The sequence below is a fragment of the Triturus cristatus genome, chromosome 8 (genome assembly GCF_964204655.1).
Source record: "Triturus cristatus chromosome 8, aTriCri1.1, whole genome shotgun sequence".
Lineage (NCBI taxonomy): Eukaryota > Metazoa > Chordata > Amphibia > Caudata > Salamandridae > Triturus > Triturus cristatus.
The window spans coordinates 179,981,384-180,000,465 of record NC_140591.1 but is presented as its reverse complement, the minus strand read 5'-3'; the positions used below and the strand labels follow the sequence as shown (position 1 = coordinate 180,000,465).

The 19,082-nt window shown below is 50.4% G+C and overlaps 1 protein-coding gene across 2 annotated transcripts in view; it reads left to right on the top strand.

The window, feature by feature from the left end:
- The window catches only part of DYRK1A (dual specificity tyrosine phosphorylation regulated kinase 1A), a 551,386-nt gene that overhangs the window by 491,654 nt on the left and 40,650 nt on the right, over window positions 1-19,082 (top strand). For both annotated transcript variants that reach the window (XM_085621267.1, XM_085621268.1), the window contains exon 12: window positions 2,567-2,691. In XM_085621267.1, the coding sequence (XP_085477393.1) occupies window positions 2,567-2,691 (125 nt within the window). The remainder of the gene's footprint in view (window positions 1-2,566; window positions 2,692-19,082) is intronic.

The window sequence follows — 19,082 nt, the reverse complement described above, 5'->3', positions numbered from 1 at the left end:
TCATTTCTCCCTTTCACCTAAACCAAACAGTAGAACTACCAGTATTTTTCTCGCAACCACTGACCGTTGCAGAAAGGGCTCTTCACACACTAGATGTCAAAAGAGCCTTACTCTACTACATCCAAAGAACACAACCTTAAGACCAAACAACTGTTTGTCTTTTTCTCTCCACCACACAGAGGCAACCCCATCTCAAAATCAGGGATAGCTAGGTGGATTGTAAAATGCATTCAAATCTGCTACCACAAAGCAAAGCGAACGCTATCCATTCCCCCTAAAGCCCATTCTACACGAAAAATAGGGGCTTCCATGGCCTTCTTAGGGAACATCCCATTAGATGATATCTGCAAAGCAGCTACATGGTCAACACCGCACACTTTCACCAAACACTACTGTGTAGATGTGCAAACTAAGCAACAAGCTAGTGTGGGCCAGGCTGTACTCAAAACATTATTTCAAACCACTGCAACAGATACGGGTGGTTGCTGCTAATGGTGGGTACTGCTATATAATCTATGCACAAGTGTGTAATCTGCAGCTCATATGCCTCGAACGGAATATGCTACTTACCAGTATGCATCTGTTCTTGGCATGTAGAGCTGCAGATCTACACACGCCCACCCGCCTCCCCGGCTACCTGTATCTGTTCCAGTTTATCTTATTTAGATAACACACACATGGGCATCTTCACTGTTATTACTATGCTCCATCTTTCCCTGCTGGAGAAAAACAATCTGAGGATGGAGCCGAAGCCCATGCGCAATACGATCCAAAGGAGGAGTCACCGACCTCGTGACTTCCAAAGACTTTCCAAGAGGAAAAACAAACTGCAAACATCCGGGCCCAACACCAGATGGCGATCTATGCACAAGTGTGTAGATCTGCAGCTCTACATGCCAAGAACAGATGCATACTGGTAAGTAGCATATTCCTCATTCACTGGCACAGCACTGGGGATCATAGTCAATTAAAGAAAACACAACAGTGGTCATTACATCTTTTTCTCACTTGCTAGATGAAAATCTCTCCTTCACATCACTTACTGCCCACCTATCCGCCATAGTGATGTACTTTAGGGGACACATAGGAAAGCGCTTCAATACACCAGTCGTCAAGAAAATGCTAGAAGGAGCCATAGAGGAAAGCGCCACAAAGGCTAAATGTGGAATCTAAGTTTAATGCTCACTTAGCTAATAAAAGAGCCTTTCAAACCCGTTCATAAGGCAGGACCCAAACACGTAACTCAGGACAGCCTTCCTGATAGCGATCACTTCACTACCCAGGTTTAGTAGACCAGAACGACACACAAGACAGGAACCCTAAAGTCAGATTCATAATAGCAGGGTGGTCATGATATCTGCAGTTCCTCACCAAGATAGTTTCACATTTCCATGTTAATCCAACCATAGAAGTAGTTAGAGAAAGTCCTGCATTCGCTAGATGTGAGAAGGGCAGTCATGTATTCCCTGTCAGAAACCAAATAAAAATCAGGAAATGGAACCAGCTCTTAATTTCCTTTGCACCAACAAACATGGGCTCACCCTCAGCAACTGGGACTTTTGTTGATGAACAATTCAAACAATGCTAACATGTTATAAAAGCAATCCAAATTGATCGCTGTACAAGAAAAAAAAGGGAGTACCACTTGCATTCTTAGTGAACTTTTTCATTAATGCCCTATGTATGGTCCTACTTGTCCATCCATAAATACCTTCACCAAACACTACTGTGTGGTGGGACAATGTACTAAAACACCTGTTTGCTAGCACAAACTCATTACAATCCAGCCTTCCTTGGAAGGTGGATTCTGCTACAAAATCAATGCGCATCATTTGAATCAAGAAATTATTTGCGCTGCACAAAGTGAATACTAACCTGTAGGTTTAGCTTTACAGCTTGAAAAAAATATTCTGGCTTCTCATGTGACCCTCCCACCTCCCCAGAAATGAGTTTTTGTACATGCAAGTTGTGAAGGGATAAAATAGTAGGTAAACAGGAAGCCCAAGTACAGATCACATTTGGCAAAGGGGAAACAAATCTAAAGATAGTGACTGTGCTCAGGGGCTTCTGGGGCATACTTCTGATGTCACAGGAGGATGAAATGACACCAAATGGTGATATGTGGAGCCTAAGGGGGGGGGGGGGGGGGGAGAAAGAGAAGGGACTGGAGAAAAGACAAATCTGGAACATCTACTCCGTAGGTTTAGTTGACGATCGTAGATTGCAGAATAATGCACAGCAGGTGAGCCCAGAAAATTCTTCAAGCAGCAAAATTACTCCTAAAAGTAAGAAACCATTTTGATACCTGTGCAAGAATGGACTTGTGTTTTTCTTAACTGTGTAAGGCGCTACTTGCCTTAAACTTGTGTAGATTCTAACATGGTTGTTAAGAGGATGCTTCACATTTAAACATTTAATAATTTAATGTAATGGCACTTATCATAAAAAATAAAAACTCTATGAATGCATATCTTATTTCTGGTGTGCTGAAGGACTCGTTATTTCAAGACAGAAAGCTTTTTTGCCACCTTTAACTATTTGTCATTACATATTTCTCCATTGAAAGGTGGTTCATCTGGAACAAGCAACAGTGGTCGTGCAAGGTCAGATCCAACTCATCAACATCGACATAGTGGTGGACACTTCACTGCCGCTGTCCAAGCTATGGATTGTGAAACGCATAGCCCAAAGGTAGGAACAGTTTACACATTTTCTCTGAAATGATCAGGACACTTTCCTAAGGTTTTTAAGATTCAGATTATAAGAACATGCTCTATAAATAGTCAATACTATTGTTTGGACAAAGAGCATGCTTTTGTGTTCTTAGCGATCTTGCAAATTTACGTTTAAGCAAACACAATTTTGGTTCCTAGCTTTCAAAACAGCTAGCTTTCAAGGCTTACTTCGGCCTGCTGACTTATGTAGGGATGATGTAGTAAAGTAAATAGTTTACTGTTAAATCGTCTGCAGAGACAGAATTTCTGATGGTCACAAGATTTTTCACCTTGTGAATACCCCCATGTGTCAGACTGGAACCTGAAAATTTTCTTCAGCATTACCTTTCGAATGGTAGGTTGCGTTGTGCAACTCCTTATCTAGTCCTCTCTCCCTGGCATTTGATGCCACTACATAGTCGGCACCTCCACACTCTGACATCAGTTGCCATGAACTTGGCGCTCACTTCCTCAAATTCTGTCAGACTTGACAGACTGTTTTGCAATTTTCAAAAATTGTACCAGCATGGAATGTCTCTGTCCCCCCCACCTGCCCTACCCTCTCCCGAAGGCACGAAAGTCCTGGTCCCGCGCAAATTTGCAGACTTTCATGTTCCTGAGGCAGATACCACAAATGTTTGAGCACTAAGGATCCAAGGGGTCTCTAGTCAGTCTGCTGCCTTTGTTCTAGATGCCAGCTCAACCCCATCCCAGAGTCATCACCGACTTCAAGGTCAACGCCTGCACCTCCACACTAGGGCTCCAATCATCAATTCTGGCATTGTAGTCTTCAAACGCTGGAGGAGGAGCCGATAATCCTTTTGAAGTTGCACCCTGATAATGATGATACCTTGCGGGTTTACAATGATGAAAACCTCTTTTTGGATATCAAGGATGCCAGTGGCCTCTACACCTCCCTATAATCTACCCTACACTCACACACTTCTGGCACAGCCACAGAAGAGTCTGCCTACATTGCTGTGGTCATACTAAGGGCATTAGAGGTATTAGACCTACAACTGTTGACAAAGATGTCAAAACTAATGTCCTCACAGAGATTCTACAGCTGGGACAGACTTCACAGAAACCTCTTGCGCTCCAAAGAGGCCCTTTCTTATACATTGCTAGTCACCTGGGCAAACCCAGGATCTTTCCCACCGTCGAACAGGCCACTAGTGAGAAGACAGTAAAAGTGCATTGAACGTTTGAAAAACACGTTTTACTTTACAATCCTGGTCATGTTCTGTCAACTCTAAATGCTTTTAAAGTCTCTATTGTCCAGTGTTGTATCTTTCAAAGATTCGCATGCGTGAATCATTCCCCGTCATCGGAGTGGGAGTCCCACAGTATTATGTTCGAGGCATGTGGGCTGCTGAATTCATATCTGTGCATAGATCGCCGCCTAGTGTTGGGTCCGGATGTTTGCACGTTGTTGTCCTGGAAGAGTCTTCGAAGTATCACGAGATAGGTGACTCCTCCCCTGGACCACAGTGAGCATGGGCATCCTCTCCATCCTTAGATTGTTTTTTTCCGCCATTGGGTTCGGATGTGCTTATCTTAGCTCAAGTTAGGAAAATTCAGTTTAAGGCCAAAAAGGCCTTTAGTTTTCGTCGGTACGGTTCCCGTTCGGTCTCGACTGCTTTCTTGATTAGTTTAGAAACTTCTTTCAGCCTTTCGGATCCGTTTGATCCGACCATCGAACTTACATCGACGATTGAATCGAGGACCCCATTCAAACGGTGTCCCTTATGCCACGCCAAATACCCACACATCGACGTCCACCCGGTATGCAACAAATGTCTCTCACCGGATCACGACAAATCGAAATGTATGGCCTGTGCCCGATTCCGACCGAAGAAGACTCTCCGGAATCGACGGGCGGCGAGATTAGAAGCGCAGCAATTGGCGCCTGCCCCGGCCAACATCTTCAGCACCGAGGACGAGGATGTAGAGAGCGTGGAAGAAGTAAACTCCAGCCCCGCTTCCGAACACGATTCCCAATCGGAAGACGACGATGTGCTTTTTCACAGGGAAGAAGCCGTCGACGAGGTAGGAGACTACAATGAGGCCTTTGGGGCCGAAGAAGATGGCTCTAGCGAAGAGCCAGGCCCACCCGTCGATACGGAGGCTGTCAAAGTGTGTCATTCTACGGCTCAGGTCGAGGGATCGCCTCCGGGCCTTACCCGAGATCAATCCCAAAGTTCTTCGGCCCCGCCTTCGGGCCCGGCCTCGAACATCCCGCACGAGCCATTATTACCAAAGACGACTGGATTCCCTTCAACGAAACCGAAACCAATCGTCCCACCAGTTCCACCGAAACCAAAAGTGAAACTGCCCGTGATCGGCTCGAAGACCTCCACTCCTTCGACGCCAGCAAAGGCCGTCGGCTCCGAACGCACTAAGAAGGATTTCGGCGCCGAACTCGCTGCAGCGGATATCGGTACCGCCCGAGAAAGAAGGCCCTCGGTCCCACAAAAGCGCCTCGGCCCCTGGCACCGAAACAGTCTGCACCGGCCACCAAAATCAAAATGGCCGCTCCATCTGAGTCCACATCGAAGACGGCGGCACACGCCAAGTCATCGACTCCAACGACCGTTGAAACCGGTCTTAGAATCGATGACCCTGTGGCTCCGCAGCAGTCGACGCCTACCTCCACGGCACCAAAGAACCTTCGGCGTTCTCAGTGCGAGAAGTCGCGGCGTCGTTGCAACGCATCAGGGAACGGGCAGCCCTCCGATCCACGTCCGGCCCGACGCGAACCAGGCTCCAAAGGCACCCTCGGCGCCAACCAACATCACTTTTGGTTTGCCGCCATCCACGGCGCCGAAGATGTTCGAGATCCGAACACGTGTCCGCCAGACACAGTCCCCATCCACTGGACACACACATTCTGAGCCTTCACAACCACAATTCATCGACGCCGACACTGGCAGACTGATGCTCCGCAAACGGAAGATCACGCCAGAGCAGGGCTTGGACTCCTACAGAATACCTCTAAAGCACAAATTGCCAGCAGAGTCGGAACCAGTTCTGTATGAACGCTTGCAAACCTCCTATCAGGATCCCCAGTCCTTTTCTCCTACGCCTTCCGAAACGGACGCAGTGGAGGACTACATGGGCGATGATACCATCTACCCTGGGGATGTCGATCCTGATGAACAGCAGGACCAAGATCAGGCATGGGATGACCCTACAGACCAGGGTACCGCGCCAGATACCCAGGACACGCAGCTTTAGAGCGCCAAAACATCTCCCACAGAGGACACTGCTGCCTTCAATGCCCTCATAGAACGTGCTGCCGCAAATCATGGAGTACAACTCCATTCTGACACTGTTGAGGAAGACTTCTTAGTAGACCCTTTCGCCTCCTCCGAGAGAACTGTCAAAACTTTGCCCATGTTGAAAGGTGTTCTCAAACCCGCAAAGGACATTTTCAAAGAAACAACCAGGGCACGGGTGCTCAACCCCAGGATTGAAAAAAAGTACAAGCCTGCGCCCGGATATCCTATGTACATTAGAGGCCAGTTACCTCTGGACTCCATGGTAGTTGCTAACGCTCGCAAACGAGCCCATTCGCAAACAGGTGATGCTCCTCCCCCAGACAAGGAGTCCAAAGTGCTGGAGACATCGGGCAAAAGAATTGCAGCGCAAGCAGCAAACATCTGGCGCTTTGCCAATACACAGGCCCTCCTGGCCCGCTATGATCGTTCACACTACGACACACTAGAATCGCTACTCCAGCATCTGCCAGATGAATACAAAGAGGCAGCGGAGCTCCTCATCAGAGAGGGACAACTCCTTACCAACGCATCCATTAAGTGCGCACTGGATGCTGCCGACACAGCGGCCAGGGCAATTAACACCAGCGTCATGTTACGACGACACGCTTGGTTAAGAATCTCAGGATTCAAACCAGAGATCCAAAACAACATCCTGAATCAGCCAGTCAACCCCGACTACTTATTCGGCCCAGAAGTTGACACTACCTTAGAAAAAATAAAAAAAGACACTGACACTGCGAAGTCAATGGGGGCTCTGCAGACGCAGCAATTTCGTGGTGGCTCCTTTCGTCGCCCCGGGAATAGAGGAGCTGCTAGAGGCCAGGGGTCACAGGAGCAATACACTAAAGGGGGCACACAGAGTACCTACGATAAAACCAACAGAGGTGGATATCGTGGCTCCAGCACCAAGGGCAGGGGACGTGGTTACGGCAACACCAGGTCCTCCCCCAAAAACAAACAGTGACGCCATCTCCCTTCCCCCGACCACATAACACCTGTCGGGGGGAGACTTCAGCGGTTCCTGTCCACTTGGAAAACCATCACCACAGACAGGTGGGTCAGGGACATTATCCAACACGGTTACTGTCTCGAATTAACCTCCACTCCTCCCAACATACCCCCAAAGCACCGTCCTATGTCCGTAGAGTACTTAGCATTATTGCAGCAGGAAGTGCTAAGTATGCTGCAAAAAGGTGCAATAGAGGTCGTGCCCGTCAACCAGCAGGGGACAGGGGTGTACTCTCTGTACTTCTTAATCCCGAAAAAGGACGGTTCACTCAGACCTATACTAGACCTGAGACCCCTCAACCACTACATTCTCTCAGAGCATTTCCATATGCTCACCCTATAGCAGGTTCTCCCACTGCTCAGCCAGGGAGACTTCCTAGCCACACTAGACCTCAAAGATGCGTACTTCCACATACCCATACACCCATCACACAGGAAATATCTCAGGTTCACTATTCAGGGACAGCACTATCAATTCAAAGTCCTCCCCTTCGGTGTGACAACAGCACCCAGGGTTTTCACCAAGTGCCTAGCTACAGTGGCTGCACATCTAAGGAGACAACACATTCACGTCTACCCTTACCTGGACGACTGGCTTGTTCAAGCAAAGTCAGCCCAGCAATGCGCCAGCCACATGTCCCTCACCATTCACCTTCTTCACAGTCTGGGATTCTCACTAAATTACCCAAAATCACATCTCCAACCCGCACACGTACGACAGTACCTGCGCGCAACCATAAACACTCTGGCAACCACAGCTCAGCCAAATTTAGTGAGGATCAACAGCATTCAATTGCTGATCTCAAAGTTCAAACCTCAACACTCCCTTCCAGCGCGAGTGTTCATGCAGTTGATAGGCATGATGGCCTCCTGCATTTTCATAGTCCCGCACGCCAGACTACATATGCGCCCGCTTCAGGAGTGCTTGGCACGTCAATGGAATCAGGCTCACGGGCAATTAAAAGACCTAGTGTTGGTGAGCGGTCGGGCATACAACTCTCTGCATTGGTGGAATCCACAAAACCTTTGCAAGGGCCGACCGTTCCAAGAGCCTGTTCCACAAATAATACTGACGGCGGACGCCTCTCTCCAGGGATGGGGAGCTCATGTACTCAATTACACAGTGCAGGGACTATGGACGACACAACAAAAGAAGATGCACATCAACCTTCTGGAACTGATGGCAATCTTCCTAGCCATGAAGGCATTCAAAGTACACTTGTGCAACAAAGTCGTGTTGATCCGGACGGACAACATGACTGCCATGTACTACATACAGGAGCAGGGATGAACACACACTCCACAGTTGTCTCATCTGGCTCAGAGCATGTGGAAGTGGGCCATTCAGAGGAACATATTCCTCATGGCGGAACACCTCCCCGGCAAGGACAACCAGATGGCGGATCTGCTCAGCAGACACAGCCACCAGATGCACGAGTGGGAGCTACATCCATCAGTACTCCAACCGTACTTCCAGCAGTGGGGTCATCCAGAGCTAGACCTATTCGCCACAAACGAAAACGCAAAATGCCAAAGCTTTGCCGCCAGGTTCCCACATCCACAGTCGCAGGGCAATGCGATATGGATAAACTGGTCCGGCAGATTTGCGTACGCTTTCCCCCAGCGCCGTTAATACCGCTGGTGGCACGCAAACTGCGACAGCACTCACTGACACTCATCCTAGTTGCTCCCACATGGGCGCGCCAACCATGGTACACCACCTTTCTAGAACTTTCCGTGGTGCCGCATCAAAGGCTGCGGATCAAACCTGCACTTTTAACGCAGAACCATGGCGAAATTCAGCACCCAGATCCGCAACAGCTGAACCTGGCAATCTGGCTCCTGAAGTCTTAGAGTTTGGCTACCTAAACCTGCCACCTGACTGCATGGAGATCATCAAGGAGGCCAGGAGACCCACTACCAGAGCTTGCTATGCGGCTAAATGGAAGAGGTTTGTCATTTACTGCAACAACAATGACATTAACCCGCTAGACTCATCCATTCAAAACATAATCTGTTACCTCTTACACCTATACCGATGCAATCTGGCATACACCTCAATACGTATCCATTTAGCTGCAATAGCAGCCTATCTCCAAAACAGGCAGCACCTCTCTTTATTCAGAGTGCCTGACATCAAAGCCTTCTTGGAGGGACTTAAACGAGTAATTCCCCCAAGACACCCACCAGCACCGGTGTGGAACCTCAACTTGGTCCTCACCAGACTGATAAGTCCACCCTTCGAGCCTCTCCACTCATCTGAGATTCAATTCCTCACCTGGAAAGTAGCTTTCCTAGTAGCGATCACCATTCAAAAGCCATTCATACAGGTTCACGCAAACAGGGTCGTACTACGTACCAACCCCAAATTCATGCCTAAAGTAATATCGCAGTTCCACATGAATCAAACTATTGAACTGCCGGTTTTCTTTCAAAGTCCACAAAATGTCGCTGAGAGAATGCTCCATACACTAGATGTAAAAAGGGCCCTCATGTACTATATAGACAGAACTAAGAACTTTAGGAAGACAAAACAACTTTTCGTTGCCTTTTCTCCACAACACAAGGGCAACGCCATTTCCAAATCAGGTATAGCCAGATGGATCGTTAAATGTATTCAAATTTGCTATCAAAAGGCTAAACGCACATTAACGATTCCCCCACGAGCCCACTCAACACGAAAGTTAGGGGCGTCCATGGCTTTCCTGGGAAACATTCCTTTACAGGAAATATGTAGAGCAGCCACATGGTCCACTAGACATACATTTACCAAACACTACTGTGTAGATGTACACTCAATACAGCAGGCAGCTGTAGGACAGGCTGTTCTCAAAACTCTTTTTCAGACTGCTGCAGCTGGCACTGTTAGCCGCCGCTAATAGGAGGTACTGCTATGTATTCTATGCACAGATATGAATTCAGCAGCCCACATGCCTCGAACTGAATATGCTACTTACCAGTATGCATCTGTTCTTGGCATGTAGGGCTGCTGACATTCATATCGCCCACCCTCCTCCCCGGCGCCTGTAGCAGCTGCAGCTCTCAGAATTACTGTATAGCATGGTCATCACTTACTGTATCTACTCCATCACTGCCACAATGGCGAAAAACAATCTAAGGATGGAGAGGATGCACATGCGCACTGTGGTCCAGGGGAGGAGTCACCTATCTCGTGATACTTCGAAGACTCTTCCAGGACAACAACGTGCAAACATCCGGACCCAACACTAGGCGGCGATCTATGCACAGATATGAATGTCAGCAGCCCTACATGCCAAGAACAGATGCATACTGGTAAGTAGCATATTCAATCACAGCACTGATATTAGTAGCATAGGCTACAATGACAATAGGCCATAAATGTAATATCCTATCTAGGCCTTTAAAAAAGAAAAAGGACCAAACGTAGTCTACTGCCAATCGGGCAACATCACCCTCTAGAACCTTCCCCACAGAGGCTAGTTCCCTTAGATTTTCTACTGCACGTCGTGTGAAGAGAAGTCTCCCTGAGCTCTGCTCAGTTATTCTTCAAACCTTCTGATTTCAAGAAACTTCTTCTCAAGTCAGATATATATTTCTTTCTAATATTCCCTTGGGAAATTCTGACCTTGTCAGAGCATTCTTAGATAGGATTACTCAGGCCATGTAACAGCTGTGGCAAAATGAAACTTTATATTGATGATTCTCGTAAAAAGTGCATTCATTGTGTCGACATGGTGGCGATGATCTTTCCAGCATTCCTGTCGAACCAGAGAATGAACCTCTAGCAGATCATACATGACTGGCAAGAAGCAGTGAAATAGGTTATTTGATCGGGCTTCGACTCTACCGACTGTTTAGGTAGGACAGTCGGGACCAGTGTCGTGCTCCTGCGCACCACTTGGACATGTTCCACAGGGTTCGCCAGTGATGTTGAATACCTGAAAGACATGCTATTTCTCTTCGGAGACTAGGCTGACTCTGCCTTGGAGCCCTTCAAAGTTAGCAAGACCACCAGGTACTCCCTGGACTTTAACCGCCTACGCAGCACTTCCCACAACAATTTTGCCCTTTTTTCAGGCATCCAAAGAGGGTACCAGCAGAGGTCACTCCCGACTTTGCCTCAGCAGAAGCAGACGCTCTAAGCATTTTAAGGTTGAGGTCGGGGATCAGAATGCCAACTTTCAGGCCCTCTGAGGAAATGAACTACAAAATCCCCAGCACTCCACCTGCAACAGAACTGCTTTCATTTTCCTTCTGCAGCTCAGTTGCCAAGTAGGCGTTTGGATCGCTTTTTACATCCACGGGTGACATCAGCTCAAAGAGTGCTCCAAATCGTCCATAACTGATACGCCCTCCCTTTCATCTCCACCTCACTGAATATGCCTCCTTCAGTGTAACTCCTCCCAGAGGACTTCATTCTGCATGGGCTTTTCTTTTAGACACTTCTAGTCTCAAATTCTTCACCTTTTGAATATTCCCCAGATGTCCGACTGGATCTGAAAACTGTTGACTAATCTCTGCATGCTGCAAGGTTGCGACGTGCGGCTCCACACTATCACTATTCCGCTCTGTAAGTGACCTGCAGAGCCTGTATACACACCACTCCAACATGCTGATGTGTGTTCTTTTCTTACTGCAATGCCTGACACTGATTCAGAGCTTCCTCTTGTCTCTCAGATACTTATTACTTCAATATTTTCTGCTACATTTTACAGTTTGCAAGGGATGTCTCCCCCTAAGCTACTGGTTTTAAGTGCTATTGGGACTGTCGCAAGCAAATGACTTAAAGATCCCCATCATTTGTGCTTGTGTTGTCTGGGGTCAAGCCAAGACTCCAAGGCCTGCTGTGATTGTATCGATGACCCAAAGGCTGTCTTGATCCATGAGCCAAAACTATGTAGGCAGGCATATGAAAACTCCGATCCAAGACCATTGTAAGTCTCACTCGAGGAATCTGTGAAGCCTCTCATGAGGCCATTTTCTTTGCGTTCCAAATCATCCTGGAAGTCCAAAAAGGAGGCATGAGAAATCCAAGCTGGACCCAGCCCCCTTCTTGCCACTTCTATTTGGCTGAGCAGGCGCTGAGGCATTCCATGGATCTAGATCATGCTCCTGGAGTCAGTCGACTTTGTAGCTGATCCCACAACTGGTTTCAGCACCACCTGAGTTTCCGGGGTAATCAGCCTGTAGGAGGGCTGGCTTAGTATATGGTGCCCACTTATTTAAGTGAAGCACCCTGCACTAATCCAGACAACTCTTATGGTGATTTTAGTTGTCTTAGACAACCATAGAAACCTCTCCAAGTGTTAGCTGTGGAGAGCAGCCTTAAGGCTGAGTCCAGACGGAGTGTTAAGCAGCTTGTTTTACCAGATCTAATAATTTAGTGTAAATTGAATGAAAAGGAACCCTTCAGTGTTTTTATAAAAATGTCTATTATACAACACTTCCACATTGGTATATCTCCTACCCTGCGATATCAACCCAAGTACACACAATACTTCAATTGTAAACAGGAAAGTAAGCACAATACACAGTGGTCTCCAGGGGAAGGTCAAACCATATACTCTGAAAGTGGAATGCAAACTGTGACCAAAGTCGAATCGTGGACCAGGAGACACAGAAGAGCTGGGGACACAAGGAACCACTCAAGGTAACTACCCAGGAACCCCATGGAGGCTGTGTGCAGAGTAGAAACACAGCTGTGTACTGAATAGAAGTAGCCGGTAAAGTTGCTGTTGCAGTTTTGAAGAAGGACCCTTCCCAGTGGACCCTGAAGAAACACTGTGGAAGACAGAAGGTTAGAGTGTCACCCCACCTGTGGATACCCCATGAACCAGGATACCTACACAAGTGAAGCCGGGTGCATAGGTGCAAAGTGACATCTGCAACCGCTGTACACCACAATGGAGGACTTGAGAAAACATGCTGCTGGCAAGCACTGTTCAAGGGTGGTTTCTTAGAAAGAAGAACGTGCAAGCAGAGAGGACCGAGTCTATGCCACTCGTAGGTGACCAGGAGGCATGGAAGAGCAATGACCACCAATGACGAAAGATTCAGTAGTGATGGCGGTGACCTTGTCACTGCAGCAGTGAGGACCAGGCGACGCTGAGGAAGACCAGGAGCTGTCCCATGTCGAAGTCGAGGACCAGGGAGTTCAGCAACGGAACCTCACCCCATCTGTATGTGGTGTTTGGGGGAGCACCACGACTCCACTGATTGTGAGGCGTGCGCACTGTTGTCCAGTGGAGCAGTCACCGATCTCGTGACCAAAGGCTTCTTCCGAAGACAACAACAACCTGCAATCATCCGAGCCCAACACCAGATGGCGATCTTATCCTCAGTGTGTGACTCTGCAGCTCTACATGCAAAGAACAGATGCATACTGGTAAGTAGCATATTCCTTTCGGCTCGTGTGTCCAGGTCGGCATCGTCATCTCGCCCGGCCCCTGCGGAGGGTTCTCGGACCCGCGGCTTCCCTCGCAGACTTCAGTCTTCTCCCAGGTCGCAAGAGCGCCGCTCACTTCTTCGTAAGTGTCGCAGTTTGTCCCCGATGGTCGGATTCCGGCCTGTCGGGGGCGTGGGCTCTCCGCGGGTGGTGCAGCCCCGTGTGTCATCCGCCGTTTACCGGCGTGGGGGCGGGCAGAGGCCATATGGAGACATATGCGGCGGCTTTGCAGGCCTCGCTGGTTTCTCCTCCTTCGCTTTCCCCTCCTGGGACGTCAGCGGATCCCTTGCCGTGTGCGGGGCCCTCTGCGTCGCCGGCGGTTCCGGCATCGACTTGTTCGGATCCAGGCTCGCAAGATGTGGTGCCGTTGGGGTGCGGCCCTTCGGGGTCCCTCCTCCTGACCACGGCGCCTCTGTTTCGCTGCAAACTCCCGCGGGAGTCTCTGTTGTGTGGTCGGAGGTCGCCGGGGCTTCGGTCGCACCCCCGAGCCCCTCTCGGTCCTTGGGACAGGCGGCGGCCATTTCCGAGGCTGATGTGACGCCGCTACGGCGGCTGCTGGCCCTGGTGGCGCCACAGGAGTCGGCGGAAGGCCCATCTCGCCCTGTCATGGGTCGCGGCTGGCGGGGGACTCCTCATCTCTCCCCGGGCCCTTCTCGTCCCTCCACGCAGGCGGCTGCCTTGTCGGAGGACAAGTCGGCGCCACCCCGGCTCCGGCCTAGCTCTGGTCTCCTGCGCCATGTGCTGTGTCGGAGGTCGTCCCGGGGTCACCTCCGGCGCCGGTCGACAACTGTGTCCTGCCTCAGGTTGCGGACTCATAGGCGCCGGGCCGGTGTTGGGTCGTTCACTCATCTTCGGATGCCTCCTCATCTGCAGAGGTTTGGCGGTTGCTGGTGTCATCCTCGCCGGAGACGGGCCGCCGTGTCGTGGCTTTTTCCCCGACATCGTCTAAAGGCGCCTTCTCGCTGTCTCCACGACCGCAGGTCCCCCACTGCTCGGTCCCTCTTCCTTCCTTCCGGCCTTGGCTTTTCCTTCCTCCGGTTAGCTTGGGGGATGACCGCCTTAGCCTGCAGCCGTCACCTAACGAGGAGCTGCTTTCCCCTCCGTGGGGCCCTACGGAGGCGGGTGCAGCTTTCGCCCACACTGTTTCCACGGCTGTGGGAATTTTGCACATGGGTGATCCAGCTACCCATTTCCCCGCAGATTATCTTCTGGAGGTTCTCCATCAGGGCTCTGGTGGTAGGGAACTGTTGCTTCCCTTCGACGGTTCACTACACTCTTCTCTCTTGGGTACTTGGGGCTGTCCCGCCACGGGGGACCCGGTGCCCCAGCACCTTCTGCACTGCCACCATCCGGCACCGCGTGATCCGGTGTGCCTTTCTCTTCACCCTTCGACCAGAGGCCCCCTTTTGCAGTCTGCCTTTCCTGCTTTGCCGCTGCTGTTGTCTCTCCCGTCACGGGAGGCCCGCTGGCTGGACTCCTGGGGGCGCAATAAGTTTGCCTCAACCAGTGCGACTCTGCGGGCCCTTAACACACTGTGTGTTTTGGCTAGGGCCACTTTTTGCTTGTGGGAGTCGGCGGAGTCCCTTATGTCTGCTGCTTCTCAGGGGGGTGCCTGTGTGGATTTGAGACACCATGTCTTGGATGGTCGGGAGCTGGCGGCGTTTATCCTTAGCTCCGCTCTGGACATCTCGGAGGTGCTTGGTCATGCCATGGCTTCTTTGGTTGCTCTTTGTCGCTATGCCTGGCTTCGGGACAGTGTGTTCCCGGAGAATGGGAACGGCTGGTGGACCTTCCCTTAGATGGTGCTCTTTTGTTCCATGCCCCTGCGGACTCAGCCATGCAGAGTTTATTGGCGGGGCTTCGTCCTCCTCCTCCTCCCCCTCCTTCTCCTCAGTGACCTGCATGTTGATCTGGTTCTTGGAGCTGTTCTTCCGTTGGGGCGGGTCGCGCCGGTTGTCTGTTCTGGGTGCTTCATGGCCACTAGAGTCATCCTAGCTGAGGCTGTGGTATTGTTGTCTGCTGGCCAGCCCTTTTTGACTGTGTGTTTTTCCTTTGCGTTTTTTACCCCATACTGGGCCTTAGATTGGGCCTTCTGCGTTTCCCCCTGGCTGCTTGATAGTCTTTTTTGTTGTCCTCTGCTGCGGAAGTTTACTCCTAAGAGGTTCCCATGTCTTGGGATTTGACATGCCCTATGTGGGGCAGGGTTGGTTGTTATATAGCCCTGGTATGTGCTGGGGAGTTGTGCTCGCCTGCGGGCTTCTGCTCTTCGTGGCGTTAAGGTATGTTGCGGATGCAACCTTCTTCTTCGCCTTTTTGCTTTGAGTGTTTCGTTCTGTGGTGTCCCTGACGTCTGGCTGTGCTTGTCAGTTCCAGCCTCTTGTTCTTTCTGCACCATTGTGTCTTCTTGGAGCTTTAGTGGGACTGTCATCCTGCCTTCTCCACTGCTCCCGGTGGGTCTTGCACTCTGTTCTACCTCTCCTCCCTGTGGGGGCGATGGTCCCTAACTTCTGGACCCTCTTGCGGGCGCAGTTTGTCCCTGCGGGGCGTTGGACGATTCTTCCTGGGTGACCTTGAGTTCCCCTTTTCAGCTTCTGCCTGCCTCTTGCTGCCGGTGCCATCCTGTGTGCGATTGCCTTTGCTCTGCCTCTTCTCCTTGGAGTCTCTAGGTTGCTCTTCTCCTTCGGTGCGCCTTTCCTTGCCTTCACCTTGGGTGTTGCCTCATGTGGGCGTGTGGTGTTTGGCCTCTTTGCGCCTTGCCTTGTTTCCTCTGCTGAGTGCAAACAGGCTATCTTCTTCTTTTCCCGAACCTACCCCTTGGAGTTGGTGGCCTCCTGCTGGCGGGGTTTCCCTTAGCCTGGGGGACGGGGCTCCTCGTCCTGTTTTCGGACTCTGCCCCCGTGCGGTCCTCTGTTATGCCCTTGGGTATGGCCAGGGTATCTATTCTACGTGAAGGAATCAGCGTCTAGTAGTCTCTATCAGATGTACGAGTTACTTACCTTCGGTAACGATGTATCTGGTAGAGATAATTCTAGCCGCAGATTCCTTCACAGCCCTCCCTTCCTGCCCGTTCTGCAAGGGCTTGTGATTTGGTCTTTTGCATTTGCTTCCCTATGGGTAGCTGTGCCTTCTATGAGTACATTCTTTCTGTCCTTCTGTTTGCTTTTTCCTCCCCGTTGTCACTTGGGAGGATAGGTTTGTTGGTCCTTCTGGCTCTTTGCGATCCTTGAAGTTGGAGTCTTTGCGATCTTTGAGGTTGGGGTCTTTGCGATCCTTGAGGTTGGGGTCTTTGGCGGTGCCTCTGCACTTGTTCCTGATGGGGTTGTGACACTCTGTGATAGGGATGTCTTGGAGTTTTGTCGTTCCCTGTGTGTCCCCGACTGGTTCCCCCTCCTTGTCTTTGGTTGGGGTTGTAGTCCTGTTGCATGTTATCGTGACATTTTTTCATATGACCCTTGTTTCCGGGGGGGGGGGGGGGGGGGTGCTGTCTCTGTGTTGGCGGGGTTGCTGCTCTGTTCTTATTCTTTCTCTGCCTTTGGGCACTGCTCTTTATGGTGCTGTTCCTCACGATTCCTTTTTCTGCTCTTTCGCACACTGTTCCTATACTCTCACAGTTTTGTCTGCTGACTCAGTGTTGTGGCGTAGAAACGTTCTCTGAAGAAAACGGACGTAGGTGCGCCGGGGTGGGTCTTACGTGACCTCGCTGACGTCACGTACGCGGACGATGCCTGGGCAGAGCCGCGTGATGCTGGCACGCAGGGATGCTGGGCAAGAAAGCTTTCCGGATCCAGTCTCACGCTTGGGGATAATTCTACGTGAAGGAATCTGCGACTAGAATCATCTCTACCAGATACATCGTTACCGAAGGGAAGTAACTTGTACTTCTAGAATCAAGCAGGGCTTGGTACCGGTAGGTAAAATGTACTTTAATTATAAACCTTTACACAGAAATGCAATTGGGAATGGATTTGCAATTGTTACAGGTTGGTATGGTTTCAAAAAGCAGTTTAAATTAAACAGTAACTATTTTTAGAATTCTTTTTGATTACTTTCAGATTACCCTACTTAGGGTGGCATGCCTAGATACCACAACGAGGGATCTCACAATACAAGGTAAGTAAGACTTTTCTTGGGTTAAGGTACAGTTACGTTTTCCTCCAGCCAAACAACAGTTCAACACTTAGAACATTTTAGGAATAAAAACTCATAACATGGGTTCCTATGGGAGAAAAATGGTTATCGGTTTTACAGGTAAGTATTGGATTTACGAGAGGATGTTTTGAGGTTTAGGACCAAGGTGTTCCCCAAGGTCTAGGTAGGCACTCAAATTGCACCAATAGCGGCACTGGGGCGGACAAGTGCCCAGTGCCAGGGCTCAATGTTAGCCAGTGGCGTTAAGGGGGCCTACGGTCAGGGACTGCTTAAGAGCAGACCACTCTGGTGTGGAAGCAAAGCTCCTGGGGTAAGGTCAGAACTGCAGGGGCCAACAACCAGCCCTGGATCTGCACCAACCGTGGCCCAGGGACGGCCAGGTGCACGGTGCCAAAAAGACGTCGGGACCCAGTGATTTCCAATAGAGCCCTTCAGTTCGACAAAGTTGCTGCAGGCTCGGGTAGGAAGGCTTCCAGAAGGTGACCGCCAGCTGGAGAGGTAAGTTGAGATCTTGGGGGATACTTAGACACAGTCAGGTGGGCAACCCAAGCCTTCGGGCTTCGGGTGCAGGGGTGTCTTTTGGCGTCTGGTTTCTTTACCAACTCCGGTCGCTGTCGGGGGGACCATTCAGGCTGAGGCTTTCAGGCGTTGTCTTGAAGCTTGAGGGAGGTCAGGGATCACCAGATCCCAGGTCAGGATCCCTGAGTAGACCTCCTCATGGTGTTGGGCCACACTAACTCGGGCCGTGGGCATCCGGGGCAGAGTGGTGCAGAGTCGCGGGGCTGACTGATTCAGGGTTCTGTGGGTGAGTCTTTGCTTGAGCAAATCCAGTGCTCAAGGGAGACTGAGTCGATCAGATGAGTGCAGCGCAGGTCCTCCGGGCTCTGGGGGTTGCTGGCTGCTGGACTTGTCGGGGTTCTTGCTGTAGGCAGGTTAGATGATACGGGCCGCAAGGGCTGGGGCCAAAGAGTAGGTGTCCTCTACTTCCTGGGTCAGCACAGCTCTTCGGTCCTCCTTCCTCCTTTCTTCCTCGAATCTGAGGGAAGGTTCTGGGTTGCCCCTAAATAATCAATTTAGGGCCGTTAAAAGGGTGTTTAGGTCGGGACCAATGGTTTACTTCCTTGGGGTGGGTTCACCCCCTAATATGCCACCCTCCAGGGGGAGGGGGGCATGAGCCTCTCCCTAATGGGTTGAGTCTCCTCATTTTCAAGATGTAAAGGACTGAGATGTGTGCTTCACCTCGCCTCCCCCACCTGAGGAGATACCTCTCCTCCTAGCTTAGTTTTCCTGCCTGTTCCCCTGCCAAAGAGGGGTTGTGGTGTGAGGGGAGGGGCGCAGAACTGGTGGGAGCCAGTTGCTGGGGACTGCAAAAGTCAGGGACAGCTTCCAAAGACAGGCCTTTGAAGCTTGCCCTTTTGTGGACTCAGCCCATGACTCCTCCGCCCAAGATGGGCTTTGTTTCTGGAACCAGAGAGCGAAGGCTCTTTACCCAGGGGTCCAGAA